This window comes from Coregonus clupeaformis, chromosome 25 (genome assembly GCF_020615455.1).
Source record: "Coregonus clupeaformis isolate EN_2021a chromosome 25, ASM2061545v1, whole genome shotgun sequence".
In the NCBI taxonomy this organism is placed as follows: Eukaryota; Metazoa; Chordata; class Actinopteri; order Salmoniformes; family Salmonidae; genus Coregonus; species Coregonus clupeaformis.
In genome coordinates, this window is record NC_059216.1 from 9187877 (window position 1) to 9206975 (window position 19099).

General features: G+C 44.2%; 2 protein-coding genes across 2 annotated transcripts in view; both read right to left on the bottom strand.

Moving 5' to 3' along the window:
- The window catches only part of LOC121539262 (regulator of G-protein signaling 6-like), a 101835-nt gene that overhangs the window by 78922 nt on the left and 3814 nt on the right, over positions 1-19099 (bottom strand). The gene's annotated exons all lie outside the window — the stretch shown is intronic.
- LOC121539263 (signal-induced proliferation-associated 1-like protein 1) overlaps positions 11971-19099 on the bottom strand; it is an 87951-nt gene continuing 80822 nt past the window's right edge. The window contains exon 21 of the mRNA XM_041847625.2: positions 11971-13403. Coding sequence (XP_041703559.2) covers positions 13260-13403 — 144 coding nt within the window. The 3' untranslated portion in view covers positions 11971-13259. The remainder of the gene's footprint in view (positions 13404-19099) is intronic.

The following is a 19099-nucleotide window of genomic DNA, read 5'->3' on the forward strand; positions in this document are numbered from 1 at the left end:
CCTTGCCGTTCTTAGATCCAGGTCGGAACGTCAGGGAAAAATTGAATCGTCCGAAAAACAACGACCACCTGGCCTGACGGGAGTTGAGACGTCTAGCCGATTGCACGTAAGCAAGATTCTTGTGGTCAGTCCAGACAATAAACGGTTGCTCCGCCCCCTCCAACCAGTGGCGCCACTCCTCCAAGGCAAGTTTCACCGCGAGAAGCTCCCCGGTTACCCACATCGTAATTCCTCTCCGCAGGCGAAAGGCGACGAGAGTAGTAGGCGCAGGGATGGAGTTTACTGTCCGTGGAGCATCGCTGCGACAGGATGGCGCCAACTCCCACATCAGACGCGTCCCACTTCAACGACGAACTGACGGGCCGTGTCCGGTTGAGAGAGAATCGGGTGCGTTGGTGAATCGCCTCTTCAAATCCAGAAACGCTCGATCCGCCTCCGGATTCCACTTGAAGCTCCTGATACTGGAAGTCAAGGCAGTTAACGGAGCGGCCACACGGCTGTAATCCCGGATGAATCTGCGGTAGAAATTCGCAAACCCCAAAAATCTCTGGAGCTGCAATCTCGTACCGGGCTGGGCCCATTCCAGAACCGCTCTAACCTTCTCCTGGTCCATCCTAATCTCTCCCCTGGAGATGATGTACCCGAGAAAGGATGTTGTGTGGGCGTGAAACTCGCACTTCTCGGCCTTCACGAACAGGCGATTCTCCAACAATCGCTGCAGAACCTGCCGGACATGCTGGACGTGGTCGGAAGGTTCCTTCGAGAAGATCAGAATGTCATCCAGATAAACAAACACAAAGAGACCGATCATATCTCTCAGGACGTCGTTCACCATACTCTGGAATACCGCTGGAGCATTGGTCAGTCCAAACGGCATCACCTGATACTCGAAGTGACCCATCGGTGTATTGAAACCCGTCAACCACTGTCTCCCTCTCTGATCCGGACCATGTGATACGCATTGCGTAGGTCTAGCTTGGTGAACACCGTAGCACCCTGTAAGGAGTCGAAGGCAGAACTCATCAAGGGCAGGGGATACTTGTTCTTGACCGTGATGTCATTCAACCCCCGATAATCAATACACGGTCGAAGAGAGCCATCCTTCTTACCCACAAAGAAGAATCCTGCCCCCCAGGGGTGATGACGAGGGACGAACGAGACCAGCCGCTAGGGACTCCTTGATGTAGGTCTCCAAAGCCTCACGTTCAGGTCGGGAGATACTGTATAACCTTCCCTTGGGGTAGACAGCTCCAGGGAACAGGTTGATGGCACAATCATATGGTCGGTGGGGAGGGAGTGACAGAGCCTTCTGCTTACTGAACACTTCCCCCAAATCGTGATATGTCTCGGGAACCAGGGACAAATCTGGGGGTTTAGCCTCAACCACCTGACTGGGAACCGAATGGGGACAGGCAGTCTTGAGACAGTTAGCATGACAATCAAGGCTCCAACTCGTTACCTTGCCCGTCACCCAATCGAACGTGGGATTGTGTTCCTTCAGCCAGGGGTATCCAAGGACCAGAGGAACATGGGAAGACGGCAGAATGAAGAATGAAATCATCTCCGAATGATTCCCCGACAACAGCATCTTAACCGGTTCAGTCCTCATCGTGATACGTGCCAGACTACTGCCGTTCAGAGTGGTCGCTTAATGGCTTCCGGCAATTGCTCCTTGGAAAGCCCCAGCTGTTCCACCAACTCGGCATCAAGAAAGCTTCCATCGGCACCTGAATCGACAAAAGCGTTAATCGCTAAGCTCTGATTCCTGTTCACAAGGGTAGCCGGAAACGGGGTCTGACAGAGGTACTGAGAGGTTGAAACTGGCTCGCTAAAAGTCCTCCCAACTTTAGCGAGCCGGGCAGTTTGACGACCGCCGGGAACAAGTGGAGATGTAATGTCCCGAGCTACCACAGTAGAGGCAACAGTTGGTCTTACGTCTATGTTGACGCTCCTCCTTGGTTAACCCGTGCCGCCCCACTTGCATGGGTTCAGAATCGGGAGAGAGAACCTCTCCACTAATCCTTTGTGGTGGAGAATGATCGACGTGTTCTGGTCCACCACCCGACCCGACTGGGAACTGAGAAGCTGATCGATTGGACGGACCCCATTGCTTCTCCCTCCTTCGCTCTCGGACTCGATTATCCACCCGAATAGACAAGGCTACCAAGCTGTCCAGGTCACTAGGCTCGGATAGGAGATCAACTCATCCTTGAGCTGCTCCGACAGACCCTGGTAAAAGACCGCTTGCAGAGACTCCTCATTCCACCCCTCTCCACAGCCAACGTCTTGAACTCGATCACGAAGTCGGCCACGCTACGGAGTTCCTTGGCGAAGCGAAAACAGGCGCCTAGCTGCGTCCCTCCCTCGGACGGAATGGTCGAAGAGCTTCCTCATCTCGGCCGTGAACCCCTGGTATGAAGCCATGCAGGGATCCTGTCGTTCCCAAACGGCTGAAGCCCACTCCAGCGCTCGACCACGCAGCAACTCAATCACAAAGGCTATCCTAGCCTTGTCTGTGGCATAAGAGTAGGGCTGTAGATCGAACACTAATCCACACTGCATAAGGAAGGAACGGCATCTTCCCAGCTCCCCCTCATATTTATCCGGCGTCGGAACCTTGGGCTCACGGAAGGACACAGCTCCAGAAGCGGCAGGCGAGATGGGTGAAACCGGTAGTGGATCCTCCACCGGAAACTCGCGTTGGTTCTGGACCTCCGTCAGACCGGTAGAAAGGTTCGAACTGACAACGCGATCTCCTGTAGTACCGTGCTATGTTGTCCCAACATCTTCTCCTGATGGGAAATGGCATGGCGAACAGAGTCCAGATCCGCTGGGTTCATTAATGGCCGGATCGTTCTGTCACGGTTCCCTAAGACAGAACCCAGAAGCAGACCAGGACAAGGAGAGTTGAACGAAGGTGAGGGTTTATTACAGATTCAAAAGGTGCAGAATAATCCAGGAGACGGAGCGGGTGGCGGAGATGAGTAGGTGGAGGTGAAGTGGCAGATTAAACGATGGCACGGCAGGGGTTGGGTGAAGGTTCCGGGGAGAATGACTGTAGACAGAAAAAAACTGAGGTAAGTACAAGGCAGGTCAACAAGGTGCAAAACAACAAAACTAACGCTAGTACTAAGAGGCTGATACGCTGACAAAACATACTGTTAATGGCTAACGATCCGGCAGGGAATGGATGTTAGACCAGAGCCTAAGAAGGGTGATGATCAGGACCAGGTGTGCAGATTGCTGATGGGATGCAGGTGCGGAAATCAAGAGAGCTCCCCGGAGCGTTCCAGCACCCTCGGGAAACTGGAGATCACGAGCAGAACAACTAGACCACAGACAGGACCCGACTCAGACTGCCGGGATCGTTACATGGGATGGCGTATCGCTGCAGAATGCTGTGGAATTCAAGTGTGCCGTGAATTCTACATAAATCACAAACAGTGTCACCAGCAAAGCTCCCCCACACCATAACACCTCCTCCTCCATGCTTTACGGTGGGAACTACACATGCGGAGATCATCCGTTCATCCACACCGCGTCTCACAAAGACACAGCGGTTGGAACCAAAAATCTCAAATTTGGACTCCAGACCAAAGGACACATTTCCACCGGTCTAATGTCCATTGCACGTGTTTCTTGGCCCAAGCAGGTCTCTTCATCTTATTGGTGTCCTTTAGTAGTGGTTTCTTTGCAGCAATTCGACCATGAAGGCCTGATTCACACAGTCCCCTATGAACAGTTGATGTTGAGATGTGTCTGTGACTTGAACTCCGTGAAGCTTTTATTTGGGCTGCAATTTTTGAGACTGGTAACTAATGAACTTATCCTCTGCAGCAGAAGTAACTCTGGGTCTTCCATTCCTGTGGCGGTCCTCGTGAGCGCCAGTTTCATCATAGCGCTTGATGGTTTTTGCAACTGCACTTGAAGAAACTTTAAAAGTTCTTGAAATGTTCCATATTGACTGACCTTCATGTCTTAAAGTAATGATGGACTGTCGTTTCTCTTTGCTTATATGAGCTGTTCTTGCCATAATTATTTCTTACCAAATAGTGCTGTCTTCTGTATAACCCCCCACACACACACCTTGTCACAACACAACTGATTGGCTGAAACGCATTAAGAAGGAAAGAAATTCCACAAATTAACTTTTAAGAAGGGACACCTGTTAATTTAAATGCATTCCAGGTGACTACCTCATGAAGCTGGTTGAGAGAATGCCAAGCTGGTTGAGAGAATGCCAAGAGTGTGCAAAGCTGTCATCAAGGCAAAGGGTGGCTATTTGAAGAATCTCAAATATAAAATACATGTTGATTTGTTTAAGACTTTTTTGGTTACTACATGATTCCATATGTGTTATTTCATAGTTTTGATGTCTTCACTATTATTCTACAATGTAGAAAGTAGTAAAAATAAAGAAAAACCCTGGAATTAGTAGGTGTGTCCAAACTTTAGCGCTTGCTGGTTTTTGCAACTGCACTTGAAGAAACTTTAAAAGTTCTTGAAATGTTCCTTATTGACTGACCTTCATGTCTTAAAGTAGTGATGGACTGTCGTTTCTCTTTGCTTATTTGAGCTGTTCTTGCCATATTATGGACTTGGTCTTTTACCAAATAGGGCTATCTTCTGTATACCCCCCTACCTTGTCACAACACAGCTGATTGGCTCGAATGCATTAAGAAGGAAATAAATTCAACAAATTAACTTTTAAGAAGGCACACCTGTTAATTGAAATGCATTCCAGGTGACTACCTCATGAAGCTGGTTGAGGGAATGCCAAGAGTGTGCAAAGCTGTCATCAAGGCAAAGGGTGGCTATTTGAAGAATCTCAAATATAAAATATATTTTGATTTGTTTAACACTTTTGTGGTTACTACATGATTCCATATGTGTCATTTCATAGTTTTGGTGTTTTCACTATTATTGCATGTAACTTACATTTTAGTCATTTAGCAGACGCTCTTATCCAGAGCGACTTACAGTTAGTGAGTACATACATTCTTTTTTTATTTTTCATACTGGCCCCCCGTGGGAATCGAACCCACAACCCTGGCGTTGTAAACACCATGCTCTACTAACTGAGCTACATCCCTGCCTCCCCTACCCGGGACGACGCTGGGCCAATTGTGCGCCGCCCCATGGGTCTCCCGGTCGCGACCGGCTATGACAGAGCCTGGATTCAAACCAGGATCTCTAGTGGCACAGCTAGCACTGCGATGCAGTGCCTTAGACCACTGCGCCACTCGGGAGGTAACTTGGGAAGGGGAATGAAATTGCCGGCTTTGGAAAACCTATCCACCACCGTGATAGATAGTGGTGTTGCCATCTGATGGAGGGAGACCCGTGACGAAGTCCAGGGATATATGGGACCAGGGGCTGTGAGGAATGGAAGAGGTTGAAGAAGGCCAGCCGGAGCTTGCCGCAGAGTTTTGTTCTGAGCACACACGGTGCAGGTGGCGACGAACGTGGAGACGTCAGGAACCAAGGTGGGCCACCAAAAACGTTGTCGTACAAAGGTCAGGGTCCAACAGGAGCCAGGATGACAAGCCAGTCGGGAGGAATGAGCCTATTCCAAAACCGTGGGAATGGGCAGAGTCCGGGACAAACATCCGGTTGAACGCTGCGCCTCACGGACCTGGTTCTCTATACCCCAGATGAGTGCAGCCACGAGACAAGAGGTAGGGAGGATGGTCTTGGGGTCCGATGGTGTAGCAGCGGGGCTATAGACGCTTGAAAGCGCATCTGGCTTCACATTCTTTGACCCCGGGCGGTAGGAGATGGTGAAGTTGAAACGAGTGAATAGTAGGGCCCATCGAGCTTGCTTGGAGATATTCCAGGTTCTTGTGATCTGTTTACACTATGAAAGGGTGTTCTGCCACCTCTAACCAGTGCCTCCACTCCTCCAACGCCATCTTCACCGTGAGTAGTTCTCGGTTACCCACGTCGTAATTCCTTTCAGTGGTGTTGAGACGATGTGAGAGGAAAGCGCAGGGATGCAGCTTTTGGTCTTGGGCTATGCAGCTTTTAGGATGTGGGCGGTCGTGAATCGGTGCTTGAGGTCCAAGAACGCCCGATCTGCAGCTGGAGACCACGTGAACGGGACCTTGGGAGAGGTGAGGGCTGAAAGGGGGGAAGCCAGGGTGCTGTAACCCCGGATGAACCGGCGGTAGAAATTGGCGAACCCCAAGAAGGGTTGCAGCTGCAATCTGGAGGTGGGTTGAGGCCAATCCACCACCGCTGTCACCTTTCCAGGATCCATCTGTATATTGCCTGCAGCGATGATGTATCCAAGGAAGGAGATGGTGGAGCGATGGAATTTGCATTTCTCCGCTTTGACAAACAGCTGGTTCTCCAGAAGACACTGTAGGACTTGTCGGACATGTCGGACATGTTCTTGAGCCGAGCGGGAAAAAACAAGAATGAATTGCCGACATTATTTCGCATATTAATCGATAATGATGGAAAATAAGATAAGCAAGATATTTGAATGGATATATATTTTCTCTGGGGCCTAGGGATTCGGGGGGATGGGGGTAGTATGCTGAACACTGCGATGATGGCCCAACTTGGGATGGGGAGGGGCTTTAGCGGGGGAATTAGTGGAGAACAATTGGAGGGTTACTTAGTAGCAATGCAAATATCATGGTATAGCTACAGTGAGAGAAAAAAGTATTTGATCCCCTGCTGATTTTGTACGTTTGCCCACTGACAAAGAAATGATCAGTCTATAATTTTATTGGTAGGTTTATTTGAACAGTGAGAGACAGAATACCAGCAACAAAATCCAGAAAAACGCATGTCAAAAATTTTATAAATTGATTTGCATTTCAATGAGGGAAATAAGCATTTGACCCCCTCTCAATCAGAAAGTTTTCTGGCTCCCAGGTGTCTTTTATACAGGTAACGAGCTGAGATTAGGAGCACACTCTTAAAGGGAGTGCTCCTAATCTCAGTTTGTTACCTGTATAAAAGACACCTGTCCACAGAAGCAATCAATCAATCAGATTCCAAACTCTCCACCATGGCCAAGACCAAAGAGCTCTCCAAGGATGTCAGGGACAAGATTGTAGACCTACACAAGGCTGGAATGGGCTACAAGACCATCGCCAAGCAGATTGGTGAGAAGGTGACAACAGTTGGTGCGATTATTCGCAAATGGAAGAAACACAAAAGAACTGTCAATCTCCCTCGGCCTGGGGCTCCATGCAAGATCTCACCTCGTGGAGTTGCAATGATCATGAGAACGGTGAGGAATCAGCCCAGAACTACACGGGAGGATCTTGTCAATGATTTCAAGGCAGCTGGGACCATAGTCACCAAGAAAACAATTGGTAACACACTACGCCGTGAAGGACTGAAATACTGCAGCGCCCGCAAGGCCCCCTGCTCAAGAAAACACATATACATGCCTGTCTGAAGTTTGCCATTGAACATCTGAATGATTCAGAGGAGAACTGGGTGAAAGTGTTGTGGTCAGATGAGACCAAAATGGAGCTCTTTGGCATCAACTCAACTCGCCGTGTTTGGAGGAAGAGGAATGCTGCCTATGACCCCAAGAACACCATCCCCACCGTCAAACATAGAGGTGGAAACATTATGCTTTGGGGGTGTTTTTCTGCTAAGGGGACAGGACAACTTCACCGCATCAAAGAGATGATGGATGGGGCCATGTACCGTCAAATCTTGGGTGAGAACCTCCTTCCCTCAGCCAGGGCATTGAAAATGGGTCGTGGATGGGTATTCCAGTATGACAATGACCCAAAACACACGGCCAAGGCAACAAAAGAGTGGCTCAAGAAGAAGCACATTAAGGTCCTGGAGTGGCCTAGCCATTCTCCAGACCTTAATCCCATAGAAAATCTGTGGAGGGAGCTGAAGGTTCGAGTTGCCAAATGTCAGCCTCGAAACCTTAATGACTTGGAGAAGATCTGCAAAGAGGAGTGGGACAAAATCCCTCCTGAGATGTGTGCAAACCTGGTGGCCAACTACAAGAAATGTCTGACCACTGTGATTGCCAACAAGGGTTTTGCCACCAAGTACTAAGTCATGTTTTGCAGAGGGGTCAAATACTTATTTCCCTCATTTGAAATGCAAATCAATTTATAACATTTTTGACATGCGTTTTTCTGGATTTTGTTGTTGTTATTCTGTCTCTCACTGTTCAAATAAACCTACCATTAAAATGATAGACTGATCATTTCTTTGTCAGTGGGCAAACGTACAAAATCAGCAGGAGATCAAATACTTTTTTCCCTCACTGTAGATACATTTTCTAACCTCTCTGGATTACAACCGAATTATGATAAATGTACTATATTACGTATTGGATCACTAAAAAATAAAAAATTTACATTACCATGTAGTTTACTAATAAAATGGTCTGATGGTGATGTGGATATACTCGGAATACATATCCCAAATGAAATAAATGATCTCACTCCAATACATTTTTATAGAAAGTTAGCAAAAATAGATAAGATCTTGCTACCATGGAAAGGTAAATACCTGTCAATTTGTGGAAAAATCACCCTGATTAACTCTTTAGTATTATCCCAGTTTACCTATTTGCTTATGGTCTTGCCTACGCCTAGCGAACAGTTTTTTAAATTGTATGAGAAAAAAAGATTCCATTTTATTTGGAACGGCAAGCCAGACAAAATTAAACTGGCCTATTTATATAATGAATATGAATTCGGAGGTAAGAAATTATTAAATATTAAAGCATTAGACCTATCACTAAAAGCTTCAGTCATACAAAAGTTATACTTAAATCCGAACTGGTTCTCTAGCAAATTAGTAAGATTGTCTCACCCAATGTTCAAGAATTGCCTTTTTCCCTTTATTCAGATTACAACCTCTCACTTTAAGTTATTTGAAAAGGAAATAATCTCCCAAATATCACTATTTCTAAAACAAGCCATAGAAAGTTGGTTGCAATTTCAATTTAATCCTCCAGAAACGACAGAACAAATAATGCAACAAATATTGTGGTTAAATTCAAATATACTAATTGATAAAAAAACATTTCTTTTTGACAAAATGTTTAAAAAAGGTATATCTTCGTAAATGATATTATCGGTAGGACTGGTGGAGTTGTCGCACATGCAGCTAACAAAAACATATGGAAATGTCTGCTCTACCCAAAATTACAACCAAATAATTGTAGCATTACAGCAAAAATGGAAAAGGAAAACGGAAGGGGGAAAAAGTAAGGAACTTGTCTGTCGGCCTTGCATTAAAGAATATAATTGGTAAAAGAAAATTGTGATAAATAAAAAAGTATACCAGTTTCATTTAAGGACCAAAGGATTGACAGCCGTCCCATATGGATTGCAAAATAGTTGGGAAGAGATTTTTGACGTACCGATTCCATGGCATAGTGTTTATGAATTGATACGCAAAACGATGCCGGATTCAAAACTTTTATTATTATAAAAAATTCTTACTACCAATATAATGTTATTTATATGAGGAATACAATCTTCTCAGCTCTGCAGATTTTGCTGCGAAGAGACAGAATCATTAGATCATTTGTTTTGGTACTGTCCATTTGTAGCTTGTTTTTGGACACAGGTCCAGGAATGGCTAAAGGATTGCAATATTTACCTGGAGCTAACCCTGCAGATAGCACTACTGGGTGATCTGAAAAGTCATAGTCAATCGATCAATAATATAATAATACTTTTAGCAAAAATGTTTATATTCAATTTACGATCTGTAGAAACAATGAGAATAGAAAGGTTCAGAACTTTTGTAAAACATCACAGTACAGTTGAAAAATATGTGGCAAATAGAAATCCAATATGGATCGTGTTACGAGATAGATGGGAGGTGTTGAATGGAGCTGAAGGATGGGACTAATAACAACAACTAATAACAACAAGATAACTAATGTAAAGCATACTGTGTCTAATAAGTATATAGGTTATAGGTTGAGAGCTTTTGTGAAAAAGCACAGTTAGAAAAATATGGCATATGGAAGCAAACCAGATGGACATCATGAAAATGATTGGAGGAAGTTCAGGAGTAAAAACAAACAAAATATAATTATTGTAGAATTTGACTGTGTCCATAAAATGTATATAGTATGTATGGGCTGGAAGTAGAGGCCTAAGCGTTGTTGTTCACTAGTTTACTCCAATTGGGGAAGGGGTGGTGGGGTTGGAAAGTAATGAAGGGAAATATAATTTTAAAAAGGATATGTGTCTGTATGGATGTATGTATATATGTATGTATATATATGTATGTGTGTGTGTATGTATATATATATACAGTGAGGGAAAAAAGTATTTGATCCCCTGCTGATTTTGTACGTTTGCCCACTGACAAAGACATGATCAGTCTATAATTTTTTAATGGTAGGTTTATTTGAATAGCGAGACAGAATAACAACAAAAAAATCCAGAAAAACACATGTCAAAAATGTTATAAATTGATTTGCATTTTAATGAGGGAAATAAGTATTTGACCCCTCTGCAAAACATGACTTAGTACTTGGTGGCAAAACCCTTGTTGGCAATCACAGAGGTCAGACGTTTCTTGTAGTTGGCCACCAGGTTTGCACACATCTCAGGAGGGATTTTGTCCCACTCCTCTTTGCAGATCTTCTCCAAGTCATTAAGGTTTCGAGGCTGACGTTTGGCAACTCAAACCTTCAGCTCCCTCCACAGATCTTCTATGGGATTAAGGTCTGGAGACTGGCTAGGCCACTCCAGGACCTTAATGTGCTTCTTCTTGAGCCACACCTTTGTTGCCTTGGCCGTGTGTTTTGGGTCATTGTCATGCTGGAATACCCATCCACGACCCATTTTCAATGCCCTGGCTGAGGGAAGGAGGTTCTCACCCAAGATTTGACGGTACATGGCCCCGTCCATCGTCCCTTTGATGCGGTGAAGTTGTCCTGTTCCCTTAGCAGAAAAACACACCCAAAGCATAATGTTTCCACCTCCATGTTTGACGGTGGGGATGGTGTTCTTGGGGTCATAGGCAGCATTCCTCCTCCTCCAAACACGGCGAGTTGAGTTGATGCCAAAGAGCTCCATTTTGGTCTCATCTGACCACAACACTTTCACCCAGTTCTCCTCTGAATCATTCAGATGTTCATTGGCAAACTTCAGACGGGCCTGTATATGTGCTTTCTTGAGCAGGGGGGACCTTTGCGGGCGCTGCAGGATTTCAGTCCTTCACGGCGTAGTGTGTTACCAATTGTTTTCTTGGTGACTATGGTCCCAGCTGCCTTGAGATCATTGACAAGATCCTCCCGTGTAGTTCTGGGCTGATTCCTCACCGTTCTCATGATCATTGCAACTCCACGAGGTGAGATCTTGCATGGAGCCCCAGGCCGAGGGAGATTGACAGTTCTTTTGTGATTCTTCCATTTGCGAATAATCGCACCAACTGTTGTCACCTTCTCACCAAGCTGCTTGGCGATGGTCTTGTAGCCCATTCCAGCCTTGTGTAGGTCTACAATCTTGTCCCTGACATCCTTGGAGAGCTCTTTGGTCTTGGCCATGGTGGAGAGTTTGGAATCTGATTGATTGATTGCTTCTGTGGACAGGTGTCTTTTATACAGGTAACAAACTGAGATTAGGAGCACTCCCTTTAAGAGTGTGCTCCTAATCTCAGCTCGTTACCTGTATAAAAGACACCTGGGAGCCAGAAATCTTTCTGATTGAGAGGGGGTCAAATACTTATTTCCCTCATTAAAATGCAAATCAATTTATAACATTTTTGATATGCGTTTTTCTGGATTTTGTTGTTGTTATTCTGTCTCTCACTGTTCAAATAAACCTACCATTAAAATGATAGACTGATCATTTCTTTGTCAGTGGGCAAACGTACAAAATCAGCAGGGGATCAAATACCTTTTTCCCTCACTGTCCATACCATATCTGCATTTGGGTGTGCAGACCCACACTATAATGACTGCTGTACAAAGATACAATCACTACAATGACCCTTGCACAAATATAAAATTGAACAAAATATCTTTAATAGATATAAACATTTTTACACATCACAGCTCAAAGGAAACATCATCACATGCTGTAAAACATGAATGAAGGTGCAAATTATGATGAGCGTCAGAATCCTTTGATATATACAGGGTGTACAGTATAAGAACATAAGGGGAAGCTTGGGGGTTTAATAGTACAACTGACTGTAGACATGGAGGGTCTACCAAGTCACATCAGTAATAGGTGTGTCAGGTCTCCCTTCTAAGCAGACCAATGGTCAGGTTGGACTTACTAATAGACTTACAGATGACTGTAACTGGCATTTCAGGATTTACATAACCTCTTTATATTTCATGGCATACAGTACCGATTTCATCTACAGAGAGCAGAAAAGGATCAAATACGTGTGGCACCAGAGGCCTTCTAAAATGCTGTGGATCAGGATCAAGTCTGGATACGTATTTCCATGTAACCTGACATGTTATAATCACTAGGTGGCACTGTGAATCCAAAACAGCAGGCAGGCCAGGAAGGAACCATACTAATATTCTGGTAGGAAAATTTAAATAGATCAAGAAGAATTAATAACATCACTAAGAAGTTCATTGAACAGTAACCCTCGCCTTTCAGTCGTCCACCCAGTCAGCCCAGTTGTTTTCACACAGAAACCAATAGTACAATCTGGAACAACTGCATCCAGTAAGCCCATTTTACCCTCCTGAAATGAGGCCACTCCATAGAGAGGCATGGGGAAGTGGTAAAACTATATGTTAATGTTCAGTGGTAACATTTCTGTTCATATATATTTACAAAATAAAATTGTTGAACAGCTGTAGTTGATGATGAATTGTCAAGCTTATTATTGTCGTTATCATCATAGCCCACGGAAGTTAATACATCTCTGTCAGACATGCAGGGACACTACAGTACAGTGCCAGCAAATCCTAAAGAAGAGATTGCATGCTGTTCATCTCTCAGTTTCTCTCCATCCTCTATCTCCTCCTTTAAAACCTCTCACTGAGCAGTAAGTGGTGGCGGTATTACAGATCAACTGTGTTGAATGATGGCAGATCAGTTCATGATGGGATTGCTGAAGACCAAAGTGATTCAGTTCATGTTGATCATACAGCATTTAGATCCACTGTGAATCGGTCCATGTCAATAGCAGAATCACAGTTCATGTAGAAGGAATCAAAGACCAAGTCCTGTGGTTCTGTGAACCCATTGTGTGAATCAGTTTAAGTTTGAGTGTGTTGTGGTCACGTGTGTTCAGGTGTTCCTGTCTATTGCACATAGACAGAGTCAGTTCATGTCGATGGTGTTGAAGACCCACTCTGTGAACTTCTTGAGCTTGGCCGAAGCACTGTAGGACTCCTCCTGGAGTCGCTGGTTGTGCTCTTTCAGGCTCTCTATCTGGGCCTGCAGGGACACCTTGGCATCCTTCTCCTGGGGACACACACAGGGGGAGTCATCAATAGCACAGAGAGGAGTGGAAAGCTCTCGAATGGGGACTGCTGATATACGGAGAACTGGAACCACACTATAGAGATATCCTCCCTGCACACTTGTTTGACATTTCCACACTGAGAAGTAGTGATATTATTTTTGACAACATATCGCAATATTAGTTTGACAATATCGCAATATTACTTTTGTGCTAGTTAGCTGTACCTGCACCAAAACTCCTGTATTTTTACTTTATAGCTTGTTCTGCTTTAATATTGCAGATAGATTGTAACTTCCATCAATGTAATTGTCTGCATCACTTCCAATCCCCCATATGTTTTTTCTTCTCGCAAATATACAGTGGGGAAAAAAAGTATTTAGTCAGCCACCAATTGTGCAAGTTCTCCCACTTAAAAAGATGAGAGAGGCCTGTAATTTTCATCATAGGTACACGTCAACTATGACAGACAAAATGAGAAAAAAAATCCAGAAAATCACATTGTAGGATTTTAATGAATTTATTTGCAAATTATGGTGGAAAATAAGTATTTGGTCAATAACAAAAAGTTTCTCAATACTTTGTTATATACCCTTTGTTGGCAATGACACAGGTCAAACGTTTTCTGTAAGTCTTCACAAGGTTTTCACACACTGTTGCTGGTATTTTGGCCCATTCCTCCATGCAGATCTCCTCTAGAGCAGTGATGTTTTGGGGCTGTCGCTGGGCAACACGGACTTTCAACTCCCTCCAAAGATTTTCTATGGGGTTGAGATCTGGAGATTGGCTAGGCCACTCCAGGACCTTGAAATGCTTCTTACGAAGCCACTCCTTCATTGCCCGGGCGGTGTGTTTGGGATCATTGTCATGCTGAAAGACCCAGCCACGTTTCATCTTCAATGCCCTTGCTGATGGAAGGAGGTTTTCACTCAAAATCTCACGATACATGGCCCCATTCATTCTTTCCTTTACACAGATCAGTCGTCCTGGTCCCTTTGCAGAAAAACAGCCCCAAAGCATGATGTTTCCACCCCCATGCTTCACAGTAGGTATGGTGTTCTTTGGATGCAACTCAGCATTCTTTGTCCTCCAAACACGACGAAGTTGAGTTTTTACCAAAAAGTTATATTTTGGTTTCATCTGACCATATGACATTCTCCCAATCCTCTTCTGGATCATCCAAATGCACTCTAGCAAACTTCAGACGGGCCTGGACATGTACTGGCTTAAGCAGGGGGACAAGTCTGGCACTGCAGGATTTGAGTCCCTGGCGGCGTAGTGTGTTACTGATGGTAGGCTTTGTTACTTTGGTCCCAGCTCTCTGCAGGTCATTCACTAGGTCCCCCGTGTGGTTCTGGGATTTTTGCTCACCGTTCTTGTGATCATTTTAACCCCACGGGGTGAGATCTTGCGTGGAGCCCCAGATCGAGGGAGATTATCAGTGGTCTTGTATGTCTTCCATTTCCTAATAATTGCTCCCACAGTTGATTTATTCAAACCAAGCTGCTTACCTATTGCAGATTCAGTCTTCCCAGCCTGGTGCAGGTCTACAATTTTGTTTCTGGTGTCCTTTGACAGCTCTTTGGTCTTGGCAATAGTGGAGTTTGGAGTGTGACTGTTTTACGGTTGTGGACAGGTGTCTTTTATACTGATAACAAGTTCAAACAGGTGCCATTAATACAGGTAACGAGTGGAGGACAGAGGAGCCTCTTAAAGAAGAAGTTACAGGTCTGTGAGAGCCATAAATCTTGCTTGTTTGTAGGTGACAAAATACTTATTTTTCACCATAATTTGCAAATAAATTCATTAAAAATCCTACAATGTGATTTTCTGGAATTTTTTCTCTCAATTTGTCTGTCATAGTTGACGTGTACCTATGATGAAAATTACAGGCCTCTCTCATCTTTTTAAGTGGGAGAACTTGCACAATTGGTGGCTGACTAAATACTTTTTTCCCCCACTGTATACAGTGGGGAGAACAAGTATTTGATACACTGCCGATTTTGCAGGTTTTCCTACTTACAAAGCATGTAGAGGTCTGTAATTTTTATCATAGGTACACTTCAACTGTGAGAGACGGATTGTATGATTTTTAAGTAATTCATTTGCATTTTATTGCATGACATAAGTATTTGATACAGCAGAAAAGCAGAACTTAATATTTGGTGCAGAAACCTTTGTTTGCAATTACAGTGATCATACGTTTCCTGTAGGTCTTGACCAGGTTTGCACACACTGCAGCAGGGATTTTGGCCCACTCCTCCATACAGACCTTCTCCAGAGCCTTCAGGTTTCGGGGCTGTCGCTGGGCAATACGGACTTTCAGCTCCCTCCAAAGATTTTCTATTGGGTTCAGGTCTGGAGACTGGCTAGGCCACTCCAGGACCTTGAGATGCCTCTTACGGAGCCACTCCTTAGTTGCCCTGGCTGTATGTTTCGGGTCGTTGTCATGCTGGAAGACCCAGCCATGACCCATCTTCAATGCTCTTACTGAGGGAAGGAGGTTGTTGGCCAAGATCTCGCGATACATGGCCCCATCCATCCTCCCCTCAATACGGTGCAGTCGTCCTGTCCCCTTTGCAGAAAAGCATCCCCAAAGAATGATGTTTCCACCTCCATGCTTCACGGTTGGGATGGTGTTCTTGGGGTTGTACTCATCCTTCTTCTTCCTCCAAACACGGCGAGTGGAGTTTAGACCAAAAAGCTCTATTTTTGTCTCATCAGACCACATTAACTTCTCCCATTCCTCCTCTGGATCATCCAGATGGTCATTGGCAAACTTCAGACGGGCTTGGACATTTTAATCCATGACGGCGTAGTGTGTTACTAATGGTTTTCTTTGAGACTGTGGTCCCAGCTCTCTTCAGGTCATTGACCAAGTCCTGCCGTGTAGTTCTGGGCTGATCCCTCACCTTTCTCATGATCATTGATGCCCCACGAGGTGAGATCTTGCATGGAGCCCCAGACTGAGGGTGATTGACCGTCATCTTGAACTTCTTCCATTTTCTAATAATTGCGCCAACAGTTGTTGCCTTCTCACCAAGCTGCTTGCCTATTGTCCTGTAGCCCATCCCAGCCTTGTGCAGGTCTACAATTTTATCCCTGATGTCCTTACACAGCTCTCTGGTCTTGGCCATTGTGGAGAGGTTGGAGTCTGTTTAATTGAGTGTGTGGACAGGTGTCTTTTATACAGGTAACGAGTTCAAACAGGTGCAGTTAATACAGGTAATGAGTGGAGAACAGGAGGCTTCTTAAAGAAAATCTAACAGGTCTGTGAGAGCTGGAATTCTTACTGGTTGGTAGGTGATCAAATACTTATGTCATGCAATAAAATGCTAATTAATTACTTAAAAATCATACAATGTGATTTTCTGGATTTTTGTTTTAGATTCCGTCTCTCACAGTTGAAGTGTACCTATGATAAATTACAGACCTCTACATGCTTTGTAAGTAGGAAAACCTGCAAAATAGGCAGTGTATCAAATACTTCTTCTCCCCACTGTATATATACATACATACATACATATATACATACAGTAGAAGTCGGAAGTTTACATACACTTAGGTTGGGGTCATTAAAACTTGTTTTTCAACCACTCCACACATTTCTTGTTAACAAACTATAGTTTTGGCAAGTCAGATAGGACATCTACTTTGTGCATGACACAAGTAATTTTTCCAACAATTGTTTACAGGCAGATTATTTCACTTATAATTCACTGTATCACAATTCCAGTGGGTCAGACGTTTACATACACTAAGTTGACTGTGCCTTTAAACAGCTTGGAAAATTCCAGAAAATGATGGCTTTAGAAGCTTCTGATAGGCTAACTGACATAATTTGAGTCAATTGGAGGTGTACCTGTGGATGTATTTCAAGGCCTACCTTCAAACTCAGTGCCTCTTTTCTTGACATCATGGGAAAATCAAAAGAAATCAGCCAAGACCTCAGAAAAAAAATTGTAGACCTCCACAAGTCTGGTTCATCCTTGGGAGCAATTTCCAAATGCCTGAAGGTACAACGTTCATCTGTACAAACAATAGTATGCAAGTATAAACACCATGGGACCACGCAGCTGTCATACCGCTCAGGAAGGAGACGCGTTCTGTCTCCTAGAGATGAACGTACTTTGGTGCGAAAAGTGCAAATCAATCCCAGAACAACAGCAAAGGACCTTGTGAAGATGTTGGAGGAAACAGGTACAAAAGTATCTATATCCACAGTAAAACAAGTCCTATATCGACATAACCTGAAAGGCCGCTCAGCAAGGAAGAAGCCACTGCTCCAAAACCGCCATAAAAAAGTCAGACTACGGTTTGCAACTGCACATGGGGACAAAGATCATACTTTTTTGAGAAATGTCCTCTGGTCTGATGAAACAAAAATAGAACTGTTTGGCCATAATGACCATCGTTATGTTTGGAGGAAAAAGGGAGTTGCTTGCAAGCCGAAGAACACCATCCCAACCATGAAGCACGGGGGTGGCAGCATCATGCTGTGGGGGTGCTTTGCTGCAGGAGGGACTGGTGCACTTCACAAAATAGATGGCATCATGAGGAAGGAAAATTATGTGGATATGTTGAAGCAACATCTCAAGACATCAGTCAGGAAGTTAAAGCTTGGTCGCAAATGGGTCTTCCAAATGGACAATGACCCCAAGCATACTTCCAAAATTGTGGCAAAATGGCTTAAGGACAACAAAGTCAAGGTATTGGAGTGGCCATCACAAAACCCTGACCTCAATCCTATAGAAAATGTGTGGGCAGAACAGAAAAAGGTTGTGCGAACAAGGAGGCCTACAAACCTGACTCAGTTACACCAGCTCTGTCAGGAGGAATGGGCCAAAATCCACCCAACTTATTGTGGGAAGCTTGTGGAAGACTACCCGAAACATTTGACCTAAGTTAAACAATTTAAAGGTAATGCTACCAAATACTAATTGAGTGTATGTAAACTTCTGACCCACTGGGAATGTGATGAAAGAAATAAAAGCTGAAATAAATAATTCTCTCTACTATTATTCTGACATTTCACATTCTTCAAATAATGTGGTGATCCTAACTGAACGGGAATTTTTACTTAAATGTCAGGAATTGTGAAAAACTGAGTTTAAATGTATTTGGCTAAGGTGTATGTAAACTTCCGGCTTCAACTGTACATACATATACAGTGGGGAAAAAAAGTATTTAGTCAGCCACCAATTGTGCAAGTTCTCCCACTTAAAAAGATGAGAGAGGCCTGTAATTTTCATCATAGGTACACGTCAACTATAACAGACAAATTGAGAAAAAAAATGCAGAAAATCACATTGTAGGATTTTTAATGAATATATTTGCAAATTATGGTGGAAAATAAGTATTTTGTCACCTACAAACAAGCAAGATTTCTGGCTCTCACAGACCTGTAACTTCTTCTTTAAGAGGCTCCTCTGTCCTCCACTCGTTACCTGTATTAATGGCACCTGTTTGAACTTGTTATCAGTATAAAAGACACCTGTCCACAACCTCAAACAGTCACACTCCAAACTCCACTATGGCCAAGACCAAAGAGCTGTCAAAGGACACCAGAAACAAAATTGTAGACCTGCACCAGGCTGGGAAGACTGAATCTGCAATAGGTAAGCAGCTTGGTTTGAATAAATCAACTGTGGGAGCAATTATTAGGAAATGGAAGACATACAAGACCACTGATAATCTC